Consider the following 18,339-nt stretch of genomic DNA (forward strand, 5'->3'; position numbering starts at 1 on the left):
ATTTCCTGAAGTAGTTACATTGATCCTTACCAGCACAAATTATTTACATGCTTAGATGTCACACAGGTGGAATGCATCCAGACATAAGGAATGGTGTGTTGGCTTTAAAACTGGATGCTAGTTTCTTTGGCAGTTCTCATTATATCTTTAGCATAAAATTTCCTATATAGTGGCTGAAAGAGAGTTCTTTACCTTTAGAGTACATCCTATAGTATGTTACTGTTCTACAGACAAGCAGTACGCAAACTTCTCTTCATGAATATGTTGACAAGTTGTATACAGACGTTTACATGCTGAATAGCTGGTGTGCAGCTCCTGCGGTTTTACTCGCTATGTTTCTATTCTTCATCCTTGCGCTTGGAACAAATACAACCATTTTGGTCTTTCATAGAAAATTGTTCTCCTTTGCTACTTCTGGTCTTCGAGAAAAAACTGGAGGTGGTACTTTTGCAAAGGGTAATTTTAGTGATTTTGATCTTTTTCTTTTTTTATACTACACCTCCGTGCCAACTGTTCTTCATGGTTTGTAATGAATTCCGTGTGCAAGTTTGAATGAAGGGTGCAGAACTTTAGTGCTAAGAAATTGTCATATGTGGCATTGCTGGAGACTTAATTAGCCTCTGTTCTTGAAGGAATAATTAAGGCAGGGCTTCTACAGAGGCGTAACATTTCTACCTCCTGCAGCCCTAGTAATGGTAGGGAAGTGTAGCTGTGGAAGCACCAGCATAGACTTTTATTAAAGCTCACTGTAGCCCCTAATTACATAGGGCAGGGTAGCAGGTAGTTCTGAAACAACCTGAGTTGTTAGTTACACAAAATCCACTGTTGCGTGTGGGTCTAAAGGATCAAATTTTGGGGTTACTCGGGCACTGGATGTGTGGTTGTAATGCCATGTACTGTGGCCATACGGTTATGATTTAGAGCACGACATGTCTCTGGTTCCAGTTTTTTCGTATATACATTATTTTTTTTTTCTCCTTGTGGTTTTATTACCATTCAAAATTAGGGTTTCTTGCAGTTGCCCAAACTAGACTTCTGTAACCTTAAATTATAAGTGTTAAAATTGATCTGGATTATAACAAGGTGTCCATTGATGAGCATATCAGCCTGGGCAGTGAGGGAGGGCTGAGAACACTAAAGATGATGATGACAAATCCTCTTCTTTTTAACACACCTGTGTAGTAAGTGTATCCATTTTGTATTACTTCTAACTCCTCTGGGAATGCTTTAGAATAATGTTCCTAGGCTATTATTTGTAGGAGTGATAAGGCTGTTATAAAACACTTGGTCAGATTTTGAAATGTCTTGGTACTAATGCTTCATTACTTAAGCATATGTGGTTTTTAGATGCTTTTAAAATGCTGTTTCTGAAAGGGGAGAGAAAACAGACTCCTGAAAGGATTCAAGTCTTTACCCTTTTCAGTCTGGATTATCCAGAAACTGCTGTAACTATGGGCACTCCAGACTTTAAAGGGCTCCTTCTTTTTTCTTTAAGGATTCTGCCTCAACTGATGACATGTGGTAAAACTGCTCATCTGGCTGTGGAGTTCACGTTTCATCCTTCAAATGAAAGTGCAGCCCAACCTCAGTGACCCTTCTTAAGATCCATCCTCGACCTTAATTAAAGAAGGGAGTACAATGGGTTGGTGAGAGTGACTACAGCAGTATGACATCTAGCCCAGGAACTGATCTTTTTTTGTAAAACAGACTTCTGTAAACGTGATTTCAAACCATAATTCATGTTGTAAATCAGACTCCAGCAATTTATGTTGTATGATTTTTGTTTTTGTAAAGTGCAATTGTCTTTGTACAAAATGCTCATATTTAATTATGAACCGCTTTAAATCACTATAAAGGTTAGAAGAAATGTTTGGCTTGTGTGATGCAACAATATATATCCCTTTAAATTCATGTTGTGGTTTTGGATTGCAAGGAGCAGCAGCCTAGCCAGCTAGGTGCTCAAGAGGTGCACAAAACTGTAGAGATAACTTGGTTTTATATGAAAGCTGAACTTGTGGGCGACTTCCCAGAAACTACAGTGTGTAAATTTGCTTGGCAATGGAAAAATAACTTAAAGAGTAGTGCACATTCTTCAAACGTGTATATTGGTTCCTTGGACGTACTCCTGCTCTCACATTGAGTTAAAGGGAGTTCTGATTTTGACTTCAGTGGGAGTTAAATCACCCCCTATTAATAGTAACGTGTTCATAGGCAGATGAACCGTGGGATTAGAATGCCTTGATTCTTTGCACCTCTTTATTTCATTAACCCTTACCTGCAACTACTAATCACTGAGCACGAACAGGCAGCTTTCTACGTACGGTAGGAGTCTGCAGCATTTTCACAATCCTGACGGGCTGGGTCTGCTGCTGTTCCAAGTAAAATACTCTGAATTCCATTTTATCAATAAAGCTTGATTTAACAAACAAGACATTTATCCATAAATGTGTAATTCCTTTTTTTCCTGCCTTTTTAAATGTCAGTGCCATTGTAAATGATATTTTACTTGTGGAAGAATATTTTTATTAATTGGTAGCCCATTTTTAAAATGGGTAGGGTTTTGATTACTGCCCAAGACATAGCCATATGGTAGAGGATGATGTGGGATTAATCTCTTACCCTCTTTTTTTCTTACAAGTGTGTTTTTTTCTTTCAGGCTTTTTGTTTTGTTGGTTTCTTTCCCTCCCCACCGAAGATGTGCATTGGTTTGAATTTGCCTACTGTTTGATGCAAATACATTTGTCAAAGCCTGACAATCTTTAACATTTTATGGTGTGTGTTTTTAATTGACCCACTTACTTAGAATGAGAGCCTAGCGGTTAAACAGTACTTGTGATTTGAGATATAGCATGTTGACGATATTTAACTGTTCGTTGTTTAAAAATTCTAATTTAAAATTTTATAAGATAATAAACTAATTTCATTTAAGCTTAGCTTTCTCCCATTGAGCATACAAAAATTAAGTTTTCAAGTCAGTCGTGTTTGCAAAACTGTTGTTTTGTGCACCTTGTATTGTCTTTTTGGTTGAGAATATTGTATTTATTATGTAGTTTACTCATTTAGTAGGCAGATTCCCCAAAAGGAAAATCAGTAAAACAAGTAGATTGTAACATTTATTGCAGTTAAACAGAATCAAAACTTGGTGTATAATTACTTTTTGATAGGAAAATGTAGTACAATGCATTTTGCTATATTTGTCTTTCCCTAACTTTGAAATATACATATTTGTATATATAGCCTTAAAACTAATGCAGAGTTAGGGAACACTGAACAGTGAAAAAGTAACTTATAGTGTCTTGGAACTAAGTATAGTATATACCAGCAAACTTTTCTTTTATCCCTCTTGTCTATGTGGGGTGCTTAAACGTAACTTCATTGTATTCAGTTTGTAATTTGTTCAAGCATGAATGAAGAAAACATAAGCACTATTTGTATTTATAAATTTATAGCAATTTTTGCTTAAAGAACCAGTTCCTTACCTACCTATGAATAAATGCTTAAAATGTCTAATTTTGTTGTAGAGTGCAAAACTATAATAATGTTAAGTTATAGCTTCACAGGCACCTAATTAACGAGCATATTTAACAATACATGGCGTATTAGTGCAAAAAAGCTACACCTAATTTAGGACGAGGCAGATGGATTGCTGTCCTTTCTCATAGAGACTAAAGTTTAGGTTTGGAAACCGCAAAACCTTGGACTGGACTGTGGAACCTTCGAGTTTTTTAAACGTTAAAGACCAGAAGTAAAACTGTGGTGTGCAAAGCCATACTTCGTAATCACTTACACTGTCTCAGCGACAAATGATGCGTTTGAAGCCTCTTCTTCCGAGGTCTCCTAAAGGTTAGAAAGAAGTTAGTTGTGCTGTTGCTACAGGCGATGTCAGTAGGTTTGAGGGCAGTGCAAGAAAGCCCGTTTCAGGCCTTTCTTCTCCCCCGCCTGTGTTCAGCGTTTTGATGAGGTCCGAGCACTGAGTGTATTACGTATGCGTTAACACTGCCATTTTAGATACCGATTTTGATTACAAAATAGATGAATTAAGTATATAAAGCATCTTAGGAAAGGGGCAAGCTGTACTTTTCACTGCTCTGAAAAGAAAAAGGCACTTTTGCACCTTTGTGCATCTCCTTCTTGCACCAGAAACTTTTTTTTTTAAATGCTAAAAAAACATTAGCACCTCAGGGGCAAGGCAGCAATTGTGTTAATTTTTAAGTATTGTGTCCTATTTATTTCCCTCTTAGGAAAACAAAAATCCTGTGTGACAAAACTGAAAATTGTTTGATGTTTAAAGATGTATTTTTAAATACATGTTCAAATAGGACGGTCCCAATTTGCTTGTTTTTAAAAGGAAATGACGTTTGTAAAGCTACTGTGCTTCGTATGCCATGAGACTTTGTTTTCCTTCTTTTGACTGCTTCACTGGCTTCGGTTTCTGTGAGTTTTGTTATAGTCAGATTAAATGTTTCACTGGTTGTTCTGGGAAAATACCTGTACTGCCCTATAGACAAAACTGTTTCCAAAAAAATTCTCACTAATTCAGCATTGAAATATGTTCAAGACAGAGGCTTCTAAAATGTGCTTTAAAACCAATGTTGGATTAGCTAAATGCAGTTACGTTAAGCGGGGTCCTAGATTTGCAAGGCTTTGTAAATGTGTTGTATCGATAGAAATCTGCAGGTCCTGTGGGAATGACGAAGCTCGTACCAAGCCAGGAGTCTGCACCGCAAAATCCTCCGTGTGGGGCCGGCGTTCGTTTTAATTGTCCAGCAGGATGAATTGGAGAGAGACATTTCCTCCATTTGTCGTTAAACTGTGCTAAGTTGCGGTAATCCCGGGTTGTGTCATTAGCGAGGTGCCTGATGAATACGAAGCGGCAAATGAGTAACGGTAGCACTTGCTGTGGCAGCTCATGCGGGTGCCCAGGCCAGTAATTTTAACATGTACTTACGATAAACTGACTTCAGAGCCCGTTAAATGGTTTGTTGCAAAGCTGGTGCTGTCTCTACATAGGTTAAAATCTGAGCTTTTTACTCCGTTCAAGAATTGGAAACTTCAAAAGGAGGTTTATAATAACAGGATTAGGGCAGATTAGGAAATACTTCTTCACAGAAAAGGTTGGGAAGCACTGGAACAGGCTGCCCAGGGCAGTGGTGGAGTCACCATCCCTGGAGGGGTTTAAAAGATGTATAGATGAGGTTCTTATGGACGTGGTTTAGTGCTAGTGCTGGGTTATGATTATACTTGATGATCTTGAGGGTCTCTTCCAACCAAAATGATTCTATGATTTTATAATAATTTAGGAACTAATGATTCAGATCCATGATCGACTTACATCAAGACTAAAGGGTTGCCATGGCCCTACTGCCCTCTTTGTGCCAGCACTCGTGCTTGTGTGGCCGTGCAGTCAGGGGAAAGGAAAGCGATGTGTGCTCTTCAGCTGGGTAAGTCCATGTACCCGCATCCCACAGCTGGATTTAGGGCAAAATGGGAGCAAAGGGTGCACCAGCCCTTCTGCCTCAGTTTGGGAAGTAACACCCTAAAAGCAGATAAATGATCGTCCTGTGTAGGGAGTATCAAAGCCTTTGCAGATCTTTCTCCACTCTAAAGGCAAACATTTTGCTTTGGTAAACACTCGTTCTTAAAACTGGAATTGTGAGGCTGGTTTTAATGTTGTCTTGTGGCTGCATTCCACGCTGACAAACTTATTTTCCGTTCTTTCTCCAATAGGTAGCTCTGTCCTGTGGGACAGACAGCGTGGCTGCCACAATTAGGTTAACAATACAGTTGTTACAGTTCACCTTATTTCGGTGTACATCAGGATTTCATCATGCCAAGATGTTCACGTTCGTCCCTACCTGCACCTTCTTGAATTGCTTTTATGCTCAAATGGCTTGATGTGTTTAAATTTCTCGATGTTTAAACTTGGCCACATCTGTAACGCACCAACCTTTAGTAAAATGTTACCCTTTTCCTCATCATTTGGCAAATAGTGTTTTAGTACTAACCTGATGTACCTCGCCATAGGTTCAGAAACAGCAAAACTGTGTAGAGCTATCGAGCTGTACCTGACAATTTTCCGTGGAGAATGGAGTTGTTACTCTGTGCCAAGCTTCACGAGGTGTGAAAATAATGTCTCCCAGATAACTAGTGTAGCTCCTTGTTCCTACAGCTTCTGGTGTCCGAGAGGATCGGCACCCTCAGCCTTTCTATACCAGTACAGGCTCTAAAGTCTCTACTTGGCTGCAGAGATTTTTTTTAACTCTTTAAGTGGTAGAAAGAGGCTCTGCATGTGAATTTCTAGGATGCTGTAGTGCATGGAATGAACACGATTCCGGCTACAAGCTGTAAAAACTGAGTAAGATATAAAAGTCCCAATCTGGTGCTGAGTACCTTTGACTGACCTGTCTGTGAAATATTGATCAGAGAATCTGATGTTTTGAGATGTCTCTGGAGTGTTTGCGTGGTCTGCAGGTCTGTACAGACCCAGGTGTGCACCTTCTGAAACACTCTGGAGCCTTATTTTGCTTAATTATTTTAATGAGGTAGCAGTCAGCTGGGCCATGGCGTTTGTTCACAGAAGTTCAAGAAGCTGTAGGAGAACGTAAAGCTTTTATTTATTCTCATGGACCACTAAATGCTTTCGATTAAAAAGTAAATCTACAGGGTGCTACATGTTGAGTTTACATCATCTCCCACTGAAAACTTGATTCCAGAAAAATCTACAAATATTTCTACTGTTAATACATGAAAAAAAAATGTCTGGAGCTGTTACCTTCTGATTGTGCTTAAGTTATCGATCTATAGAGACTTAGGTCCTATGCGTACTCCTTGCTTTATCTGTGTTTTCATTTGATGTTCCTTTTGAGTAGCAGTAAAACAAAACTGGTTTTATTATTTTTATGGGTTTTTTCCCTTCACGTAGATACTCCTCTACAGTCACTGTGCTTCCGAGCTAAGAGAACAGGAGCGATAATGGTGTCTTAGGAGGGGGTTTTGGGGGAGACTTGCTTTCAATGCAACAACAACCCCCCTATCCTTTGCAACCACAAAATTTGGGAAAGTGGGCTTAACGTTACAAATGCCTTTTCTAGAGTTAATGGAATAGCTCTATTCTGAAAGTGTCAAAACTTCACTAGAGGTGGGATGACAGGTCAGATTTCTCGAGTATATATTGGTTTATGCCTAGCTATATTTTTACATGTACTGACTCCTGGCCAAATGCTTCTTAAAATATCACTCAACACCTTTTGCTCGCTTTTTCCTCCCTCAAAAAGAAAAATAAAGCAAATGATGCTTACGACTGTGTAACCAGCCATTTATTTGCGAGGGGGAGCGCTGTGTCGGACGGCACCGTTTTCCTTGAGCGCTACGTCTGCGCTTCTCGGCTCATTCAATATCATCGAGCCAACTCTGAAATGCGTTTTTCTTCCATTAACTGTGTGGCTCTGAAGAACGGGTGGGAGTGCAGGGTTTCACACACTGTGAGTAAACCCCCAGGGTTGAAGGAGGTGCCATTTGTTGTATTTTCTGAGCAATATCTTTGAGAAGAAAACAAGAAAACTGAGACTGGCAGGTCATAAAACGTTACATACTCCTACTTCAGTCAATGCCTATAGACTGAGGTCCAGAGTTTAATTTCGCCTGAGTTACTGAGTTCAACCTGGTCTGAGCAATGGAAATATGGAGTAGCCGATTCTGTTTTCACTGTTGGGATTTCAGGCTGAAGCGCAGTATTTTTATTCAAACTACAGGCGAAAATTAAACTAATACAGTCTTGGGAAAATCAGGCACGTCCTTAACTTTACGTCCTGCTGATGTTGATGGAGCTTCACTCACAACATCCAGAGTTTGTACGTGTATCATTAAAGCCTTAACTGTCCCACTTTTGGAATGAAAAAGAAATCTAATCTTTATTCAGTTGTGATCTTTATTCAGTTTTAAAGGGAAGAAGGCGGCAAAGTAAAATGTTAGATTAATTGGAGAGAACTACTTCATAAGTCTTTAAACATGTACGTTGGCATTTTTTTGTCTTCTAAAACCTCAGAAGGGCGCAGTTAGGAGGTTCAGACTTTGATGTAGCACTTATAGCTGTGAAGATTAAATAAAAGGATGAAACCCAAACTGAGTTACCCAGGATGGAAAAATGAGACGCTAAAAATCTAGGAATAAATGTGCTGAATTTAACACAGCGTGATTTCCACGTCTGGTCATGGAGCTACCGAAAGGAACTCTGCCGGTGTTTTTAGGGGAACATTTTATTGTTGCGAGTGATGCTGGACTGTCAGACTCTTAAACTGGAAATGGGGCATAATAAAGAGTCCCATACGTGACATGTCGCAGAACCTGTTGCCGCACATTGATGCTTGTGCAGCCGTTTGATGCTGGAAACTGGGATTTCCCAGCGTTATTGCTGATGGTGTGATTCGCAGTGACCTTGAGTACCAAGAGTTAAGTTGTATTTGTTAACTGGATCTAACTCTTTGGTGCCAGGAATCTAGTTGTTTTGGAATAAGTGCTGAATTAGGCAAATGTTCTTGACAAATCGTGCTGGGTGGTTCAGTACTCGGAAAACCAAATGACTGGTGGGTTAATATGAGACAAAACCTAGATCCTCCTAGCCAGGGAATACTGGATATATGAGAAGTGTGAGGTTTGATCACCAGAACTGGCTCTAGATCTTTCCAAGCAGAGATTTTGGTTTCTAGCATCTGTCTTGTTACTAAGCCCACGTACAAACATGCTGAATTAGAGAGTTTTCACCTGTCTGCTCACAGAATTGACTCCACATCGTATCCTAAGAGTCTGGTTTGTAGTGACATGCTGTGCCTGTCTTTTTAGAACATTCATGACCTCTTTATATCTATTTTGTGGAAAGTGTAACTTTTTTCATTGATGACCTGTATAAATGTGTGTTATGAATGGAGAGATTTAAGCTTGAAAAGCACGTTTGGAGATTACACAGCTTCATTATGGAATTTATAAATTTAACAGAGTAATATACAAGAGCATAACTATTTTCCTTAAGTAGAATGTATAACAATAAATAATAAATTATTCTCCACATAGTTCACCCACTATTTACAGTTTTACACAATTCAGACTGTGTGTTTACAGAAAGTTCAATAAATGTATATTTTGTACTATGTACAGATTCCTGGTCCCAAAGAAAATGTGTGAACTTAGTTTCTAACTTAACTTTTGAGATTGTACTTTTTCCTTTTCTCTTTCTTTCTTCTTGGTTCTGCTTTGGAATCAGTTGAACAAACCGCGTTACGCCTGTCAATGGTGGAGCCTTGCATTGGAATAAACGGGAGTTGGAAATATTTCTAATCTACAACAGTGATTCCACTAAATAAAACAGGCAATTACATCGTGTGTGTGTGTATTTGAGTGATGTGCTGTAAACCGCTTCCACATCTCTTCTGTTGGTACAAATTTACGAGCTTATCAGGCCTCCTTCAGTTTTCTAGTTGTATTAAAATGGGATATCGGAGTGCTTGTTTGCATCATGTTTAGTTATAGTAATAAAAATCCCCCTTTTCACTCTTTTTCCCCTTACATGTTGAAATTCTGAGATAAAGCCACAGTGTTCCCCAAAGGCCACCGGTCTGGGGCTTTTGGGAGAGCTGTTAAGATGCCCAACTTTTGGAAAATCAAGTCACGCAGGAGCAAAATCTCTTTGTATCTTCTGCCCTGATTTGGTACTGGACTTTTGTAACGTAATTCGTAAGAGTTCAAGGATGCTAAAGGATAAAATAAGTCTTTGCACTGGATTCAGCCTGTGTGATTTGGAGGGAAATGCCCGTATGTTGTTGGTTCACGTTTATCTTCCCTGGGAATGTCGATTTACCGGAGAGCTGGTGGGATCCTGACAGGGACTGTACAAATTAAACCGAGTGTTGTTCTGCTGGCCCTGCGGCCTGGAGCAGAGTTCTCCTAGAGATTCAGCCCCAGCCTTTTAAGGATGAAAAATCAGAACTATGGAGTTGTCTGGCAAAACGAGGGAATGTTTTCCATGGATTACAGACCAAAATTGCTGCAATATGACCATTTGCCTTGATCCATATTAATGGAGCAAGCATGGGAGACAAAGCATATCCCTTTGTTTTCTAGCTCAAAATGTATAAAAAGAATGCTTTATCCCATCTAATTGGAAATTTACATTTTAGTCTCTTTTTCCTCAAAGCCAAAGAATAATATACCTGTGAATAGCATTGTTGGTTGATTTAATTTTTTTATTGACATGTAATAATAAATTTGAATGTCATTGAAGGTATTTAGATAGAAATGTTAAGCTATCTTAAGGTGTTAGTTGTGGTTGAATTTAATCAGCATGTACCTGGGCTGATGGAAAAGAGGGAGAACACTGAAGCCCAGCTGAATAATTTTAACCATTATTTAAATTGTAGATTTCAGCAATTTTTAAGAATGTAAGAGTTTATTCTAATGCAATGTAGTTCTGAAGGAACGAAGGTGAATTTGGCAGAGAGTAGCGACAATAATTGTTTACAGTTACTGATACAAATAACAAGACAATTTTCCCACCAAATAACCATATACATATCTTTGGGAGCTGAGTTGAATGCGGTCTGTGCTCTCATTGATGAGCCTGCAGGAGTGGAATTCATCAGTATAACTACAATTCCTATATTGATTAAGTTAATGTGTAGTTACCAATTTTATTGTGAACTCCCCAATATTTTTACTGAAAGTAGGAGAACTTCCCATTATCTGCAGCCTCTCCAAGATCCTACTTAGGAGCTAGAGCTGCGAGACAGATTCATTGTTGTCCTGGTGGACACAGGATGACCATGAGCCAGCACTGGGCCCTTGTGGCCAAGAGGGCCAATGGCATCCTGGGATGTATTAGAAGGGGGGTGGTCAGTAGGTCCAGAGAGGTTCTCCTGCCCCTCTGCTCTGCCCTGGGGAGACCACATCTGGAATATTGTGTCCAGTTCTGGGCCCCTCAGTTCCAGAAGGACAGGGAACTGCTGGAGAGAGTCCAGTGTAGGGCAACCAAGATGCTGAAGGGAGTGGAGCATCTCCCGTGTGAGGAAAGGCTGAGGGAGCTGGAGCTCTGGAGCTGGACAAGAGGAGACTGAGGGGTGACCTCATTCATGTTTACAGATATATAAAGGGTGAGTGTCATGAAGATGGAGCCAGGCTCTTCTCGGTGACAACCAATGATAGGACAAGGGGCAATGGGTTCAAACTGGAACACGAAAGGTTCCACTTAAATTTGAGAAGAAACTTCTTCATGGTGAGGGTGGCAGAGCCTGGCCCAGGCTGCCCAGGGAGGTTGTGGAGTCTCCTTCTCTGGAGACATTCCAACCCGCCTGGACACCTTCCTGTGTAACCTCATCTGGGTGTTCCTGCTCCATGGGGGGATTGCACTGGATGAGCTTTCGAGGTCCCTTCCAATCCCTGACATTCTGTGATTCTGTGTGATTCATTTTCTTTCCCAATTAGCAACTTAGACTTGTCTTGAATTAAAAGTTTGCTGAATAAGCATTTAAATCCATGAGTTTATTTGTACGGTAGAGCAGATATGAAGTAAATACAAGTAGCTACATGAATGTTCTTGTCTTTACCTCTTCAGTAGTAGAAGTGTCGGTGACACTACTCGGTGTCTTGCTGAACCTCTTTAGGAAGCATCATCTTGCCGAAGCTTCTTTGTGGCTCTTCCCCTTTACACCAAAGCAGTCCAACGCAGTTTGCTGCCAGCTCGTGAATCCCAAGTGGTGACAACAGTCACTTTCCTTTGAAACTTGAATCCTGCCCTGTACACTATAAAAAGTTACAGGATAAGGCAGCTATGTGTAATTGACTTCAACACAATAATTCAAGGTATGTTACAAGCATGAATGAAAAAAAAAGGCATTTAAGAAAACAAAATCTTTTTTGGTCTGCTTATAAAATAATTTGTGATGTCCTTAGACTAAGCTCTGGACAGCAGGAACAGGGTATTTGGACATGGGTGGCCCCAGATCTTTTGCAACTCTGCTTTTTCTTTTTCTCTTTTTCTTTCTCCATTTCCTACTAATCCAAATTACCTTTTCCAAAAGGCCACAAGCCTTTCAGAAGTATTTCTTTAGAACAGTGGTTTATTGGGTTTGTTTTGTTCACGCCTATCATGGATATAGTGGGACTCTGTTACCTGAAGAATATGGAGTGACACAATCAATTTAAGTCAATCTTAATCCTAATGTTTTACTTTGTATTAGAAGTGTCCTTAAGTATGCACTTCAGATATTTTTTTCCCGTTGTTGCAATGTTTTGTTTATTTGAGGGATTTCAATGTTCACCTTTGACTGCACGCAATTGGAATAAGAAAGTAAATGATGTCTCCATCCAGTTGTTGTTCTTTTGTTGTTGGCTCCCAGTACTGAACTGGAAACTGGCAGGATATCAGAAATCAGTTTTTTTGGGGAAAAAAAAAGCCAATTTCAGAAGACATTTACTGCAAATAGTAGCAATGAAATGTACACAATAGATTGAAATAACATATTTGAATACAGAAGTATATTAGCTTAATATTTTTACACTCTTAAAGCTTAGAGGACTTCCAATATCAAAACCTTATTGTTCTGTGGAGAACCATTAGCAGGTGACCTGCCTCACAGGGCTGACTCTTGCCCCGGTTTCAGGTTCTGAGGGTGAGGGACTCAGTTTACCTGTGTCTGAACGCTTTGGCGTGGGCGCGAGTTCAGTGCTAGAAGGAAACTGCTCCAGGCCACAGCCCAGCTTTTATCATCTAGTAGCTAATACAAAGCTTTCATATTGAAATTTGATAAGGGGCTTATCACCTTGTTTCTAGGTAGACTGCAACCTTTAGCCTAATTTTTAGATTCCCTGTGTACACAAATCAGTTGGGTCTTGTTCTGTGGTTGGTTCTTGCTTTGTGTGCAGCGAACCACATTCCTTCTGCCACCCCTCGCGTACACCCAATCCCTTTGATTTTTTTCGTCCTAAGCCATCTATTTTTTTTGGCTGGAAGCTTCCAGAGCATTCTGTAAAAGTCTGTATTCCCTCTTGCATCTTCTGTGTGCATTTCCTAAATTTTTATCCTATTAGGAATAGCACGCACTTGGTTTCTTCAACATGTGGTCTAACGTGGTTTGAGGCTCTTGGCTGCTAAAAAGCTGAACTCTTTCAACGGCCTGTTGTGCCAGCTGTGTTGGGAGGCCAAGTCCACCGGATCAACTGAGCCCAGGTGTTTGAGGCCACGGTGCGGCCGTCTGCACCAAGGTCCGTGTTTGACAAGGTGAGGATCGCTGGAGGGGTGGCCGGGGACATCACATAGTGACCAATGGCAGAACCCAAGGGAATGACAGGAAGACGTGCAGGGGAGGTTTAGGTCAAACATTAGGAAAAGGTTCTTCACCCAGAGGGTGCTGGACACTGGAACAGGCTCCCCAGGGAGGTGTCACGGCCCCAAGCCTGACAGTGTTCAAGAAGAGACTGGACAACACCCTCAGACACACAGTGTGAACTGTGGGGTTGTCCTGTGCAGGGACAGGAGCTGGACTCGATGATCCTTGTGGGTCCCTTCCAACTCAGAACATTCTATGATTCTATGCCCTCTACAGGCACCTAATTAATACAAATACCTTGTCTCAGCTTACCTGACTGTGTGTAGAGATTTAGTGCATTTCCACTGGGTATGTCCTGCCTTGGCAGCAGCTGCCGAACATTCCATCCCAGATGAAGCCAGTGAGCTCCTCGCGTGCTTAAAGCTAAGCCCGTTCAGATGGTTTTTTGCGGCACTGAACCCACAATTCATTTCCTCTACTGTTGCTATGGGTTTTTCTGAAAGAAGAAAGAGAAACAAAGGAAGACACAATTGTACGCTCTACATTAGCAAAAGCAGAGAAAATTAATGGAGCTACTTTTGAGCTTTTTTTTTTTTTTACTTCAATATTGCTTAACTTCAAAAGGTCTTTGTACCATTGCCTGGAAAATGTGTTTAGTCTAGTGAACTGGTGCTGGTGTATTGTGTTCTCCACATTTTAAGAGTGTATGCTTTTAAGCAATATAATTTCTCTGCTCCAATTTATGGGGCTTTTTAGAAGCAGCGGTCTCCAAACTTCTTCCCAATTCCTTCATCTTTATCAGTTTTAAAATACTTTATATGTTTAGCATAATTAGCTTCTGTGCCTTAAGCACTGAATGAGAGAGCAGACTCCATGCATGTCAGTGAACCAAGATCTTTACTACTTCTCCTGCTCTAATAAGGATGATGGAAACAGCCATTGGAAGAGGAGTTTCTCCTGAGTAGTAACACAATAAGGCTCATTTTTCATTGTGACTCTTAATATTGACACTTCTTTGCTACCCAGATCGCAGTCGATGGTTCCCTCCTGTGTGTGAATGCTCTGCTCATTGGGAGCAAAACCCCTTCCTTCTGGTGCATCGGTCATGGTTTATGCCATCTGAGCAGAACAGCTTTAACTTTACAAATCCTGAAGGACATGAGCTTAAGTGCAAGAAGTGAGACACTGGCAATTGGATATACCACATAAAACCGACCCCGTGAGTTTTAGTCCTGATTCCTAGTTAGGGAAAACCTTAAGACAAAGACACTGGGCAGCCCAAGCCTTCAGGCCAGCTGTCTCTTTTGACATATATTTCATTAGGCAGTTGCAGTTCCTGAATTACACACGTTCTTTGTCTAGTGCATCGTGACCCCTAGCACAGCTGGTGATGGGTCGGGTTTTATTTTGCAGGGGAGGAGGAAAACTGGGGTTTGTCTATTCTGATCTCATGGAAATCAAATCTTTATGCAAAGAAAGCAGATGTTTTCCTTTCCTGCTCTGAAGAAGAAGAGCTGGGAGGGGCTGTTCCATAGGTCCCTTTTGCTCACCACCAGGACGATCTCGGGCCAGGAACCCTCGTACGTGTTAGCTCGGAGAAGATGTAGCTGTTTTCCGTTTGCCGTGCATGGGCAGGGTCATTGACTCCATTCAGCTGAAGGCCTTCTCTAATCGATTTTCAAAACAGTCTGAGGTCGTTGCGTACTGTGCCCTACGGCAACCCAAGGATTTGTATATTGTGTGCTTTGACCTGATTCTTTGCCCGCCCCACTCCCAGCATCCTGAGGTAGATCTGCCACGCTTTGTTGTCCCTCACAAGCATCTGGGGAGGGGCAGGAGGAGAGATTTGATATGATTTTTCAATTAATGCCTACCAATCTACACGTAGCATCAGCTTTGGCTTTTTGGCCCAGCCTTTGGTGTCATTGTTACAGCCCTAATGGGGCCTCTGCATGATGTATTCAAACTGTTGGGACCTGTTCTGGCAGCACATTCACAAAAATGTTTATGAAGCCACGAGATCAGACCATAGGTCTCTAAGATGCGAAGGAAATACACGTTTTGAGTCGTGGTCCTTATTTCTTTGCAAGAGACAGAGATAACGGCATCACTTTGTGTAGGTCTGTTCAAAGCCGTTTAACTTAACATTCAAGAGCTTTCTTGAATGCTCAGGATGTTTTGGTTTAACTTGATACCTGCACGAGTTAAAATGTTTATACGGATCTGTCCATGCGTGTGGCTGGTGCTTTCCAGTCAAACATAAACAGAAGATACTAACAGAGTACTTCTCACAGCAGAAATTTAGAAACAAATTCACACAGATAAAGAGCAGAGAAAGCTTGCAGTGAAAAGAACTTTAGAACAGAAAAAGGTGTTATTTCTCTAGACTAAATGTTACTTATTTGCACATATTGCATACTTACATATAACATTTGATGGAAGTATGAAAATAAGATAACTCATTTTTAATACATAGTTTGGTAAACCAGCCTATTCCTGTATGAATGTAAAATATGGTCTGTGTTTAAAGGGATTCACCCTGCTGTCAAAAACAGACGTAAAAAGTCTCAAGGAAGTACCCGAGCAAATACATGCCTACATTCCAGTCTCATTTAGGAGCACAATCTCTAATTGCAAAAGTGCTTTTGAAACTGTATTAGGAATTTTCTCCAGCAGCAAATCAGCTATTTTCTTTGCAGGAGCGAACAATGGAGAACTGACCTAAATACACACAATTATGCAGGAAATTTTGCTTTGAGGCACAAAATGGAATTGTAGGCCGAGTATGAAAGTTAATTTGAATTTCAGACTGAGTCCCAACTGTTGCAGAAGGGAGAGGCAAAGGAAACTATATTTGAGGGATTTGTCCAGGCAGCTGTGAACACTGAGTTTCCTGCAGTAATCTCCTTTTTATAACTGAGACTTGTAAATGCTTGTAAAATAGGCTGTCACTGCTGAAGTTTTCTCACCCTCTTTCCTCCTGAGCTTCAAATAATTGTCTGCCTGTTCTCAGGGAGACGTCCTGGAATAGGGTGGCCTTGTTCTCCTGGTTAGTGGCGAATGCTGGACCTGGGCTGGTGCCACCAAGTCTGGCTGCTCCAGAACGGCACAGTAGAAAATGAGGCCCACGTGAAGACAAGGTCCCAACATCTCCACAGTCAAAATTTGAGGGTGAAAAATGCTGCACTTGCCTTCTCTTTATAGACTAGGTGTGCTTGCCAGAACAAAAAGCAGCAGGGAGAGAAACAAGTTAATGAAAAACAAAACAATCCCACATAACAAATGGGAAGAGGCCAGAACTGTCTGTTCATCTCAACTGATTATAATGCCAAATGATGAAACAAAAATAGAAATCAAATAGAAATAGAAAATCAATATAGAAAGATTATTAGAAAGTGTATAGAAAATCAAAAAGAATTAATAAAAAGTTAACAGATAATCAAATAGGATTAGTAGAAAATTAATAGAAAATCAAAAGCTGCTGTTCTCTTATTTATATACAGACCAAATCTGTAGTATCTGATAAAACACTTGCATGTGCAGTGTGCTCCAAAAATAAGGATGTTGCGATGTGGTAAACCTACCCCAGTGGTCTGCAATGCTCCTCACTGAGCCGAAGCCTTCGCCTGGGTGTGTCAAAGCTTTTCCACAGGAGGATGTCTCTCATTCTGCTCTTTGGCTGTAAACCAGCAATTCCTCTCCCGGGAGAGCCAGGCGGTGAGGGGTGGTGGGGTGGGACAGACAGACATGCTGCTGTCATGTCTGGGACCCAAGGGAATCCAAAAACTCCAAGAACGCTGCGGCGCAACCTCTTAACCTTTTCTGTCCTCTTCTTTTCAACAGCTGAGAAAAACCTCTTGTATATTGTATAGGACCTATATCCCACTGGTGGGCCCATTTCCTACAGTGCTTGGGTTCAAGTCCAGTTTGGAGATAGCCAGGTTTTATTACTTTTTTATGCTATTCCTTTCCAATTTAAAATGACTTGTCCATGGGAGAAATACCTACTGCATCCAACAGCAAGGCTGAGACTTATTTCAAATGCCATAGAAGAGAAGCATCCCTCAAGAAAATTCCAGTCCTCCTGGTTTTAACTCACTAGCACCAGTCTCAGTGAGTGCACAGATGGTCCTGGGCATGGCCAGGTGTCCTGGGAGCTCTACAGGTTTTTAGGGAGGAGGTGGAGGTGATAGGAAAGAGGGAAGTCAAACATCTCCCAGAGTGCAAGCTCCACCTTGGGGCTGTGAATGTGCCTTGCTCGCGCTTTAATTTCTTTAGGAATAATCATGCCTGGCCTCACTTATGTCTTACAGTTCGTACAGATGGAGGATATAAAAGCCCAGTGATGTAATGTCTCCATTTGAAACATCTGCCCGCTTCCTCCTCCAGCCTATGGGTCAGAGGAACCCATGAAAATAAAACTCAAGGACATTCTTCCTGCCTCCGTCTGATTTCTGCCTTGGTAGGACTCAGCCCAATGTTGCTTCAATTAATTTGTTTTCTTTTAAAGCACATGTTTCGGAGCACTTCAAAAGCTGGATTCCCTAATCTTTGGTAGATCAGCGTGAGTCAGAAGCATCTGCGGGAAGAGCAGGAAGGTGCCTTGGTGGCGTTTCACAGCAAGGATCAGGCTCGCTGTTGCTTCAGGGATTTTCAGAGCAAGCAACTTCTGCACTGCTGCCCTCCCTTGAGTATTCTTCGTGCATTTGGAAATGGATTAGAAAGGTAAAATTATAAAAAATGAATTTTATATGTACAGGAGTGCACCCGACCCTTCATCTCCCCGCTGGGGATCTCTGCTGCCTGTAGCTTCTGGCTGAATGGCCGTACAGCGGGGAGTTCCCATGGCAGATGCCAGCAGGGCTGAGGTTTTCTGGTGGGACAGCAAGTCTTCAGGCATCTATGACGGCAAATCTGTGCAGGGTGTGTGGCCGCAGAACTCTGCTGGGGCAGGGTCTCTGCTGCACAGCTCCCAGCGAGCCTGCCCGCCCAAGACACATTTCCCTGTACTCTGATGGGGTTTTCA

At 41.2% G+C, this 18,339-nt stretch overlaps 1 protein-coding gene and 1 long non-coding RNA gene across 3 annotated transcripts in view; one reads left to right on the top strand and one right to left on the bottom strand.

Annotated features, from left to right (window-relative positions):
• Nucleotides 1–9,375, top strand: part of PPM1A (protein phosphatase, Mg2+/Mn2+ dependent 1A) — a 35,255-nt gene extending 25,880 nt beyond the window's left edge. For both annotated transcript variants that reach the window (XM_065063244.1, XM_065063243.1), the window contains one exon: nucleotides 1,496–9,375. Coding sequence is in view for 1 of the 2 variants with exons in the window: in XM_065063243.1 (XP_064919315.1) it covers nucleotides 1,496–1,525 (30 nt within the window). In the remaining variant the exon portion in view is untranslated. The remainder of the gene's footprint in view (nucleotides 1–1,495) is intronic.
• A 1,961-nt stretch (nucleotides 9,376–11,336) lies between these two features.
• Nucleotides 11,337–17,855, bottom strand: LOC135579518 (uncharacterized). Its single transcript, XR_010472712.1, has 3 exons — nucleotides 16,898–17,855; nucleotides 13,626–13,809; nucleotides 11,337–11,787 (listed from the first exon to the last, which is right to left on the bottom strand). It is a non-coding gene; the product is annotated as an uncharacterized LOC135579518 (long non-coding RNA).
• Between the last annotated feature and the right edge of the window lie 484 nt (nucleotides 17,856–18,339).

This window comes from Columba livia, chromosome 5, assembly GCF_036013475.1.
Source record: "Columba livia isolate bColLiv1 breed racing homer chromosome 5, bColLiv1.pat.W.v2, whole genome shotgun sequence".
Lineage (NCBI taxonomy): Eukaryota > Metazoa > Chordata > Aves > Columbiformes > Columbidae > Columba > Columba livia.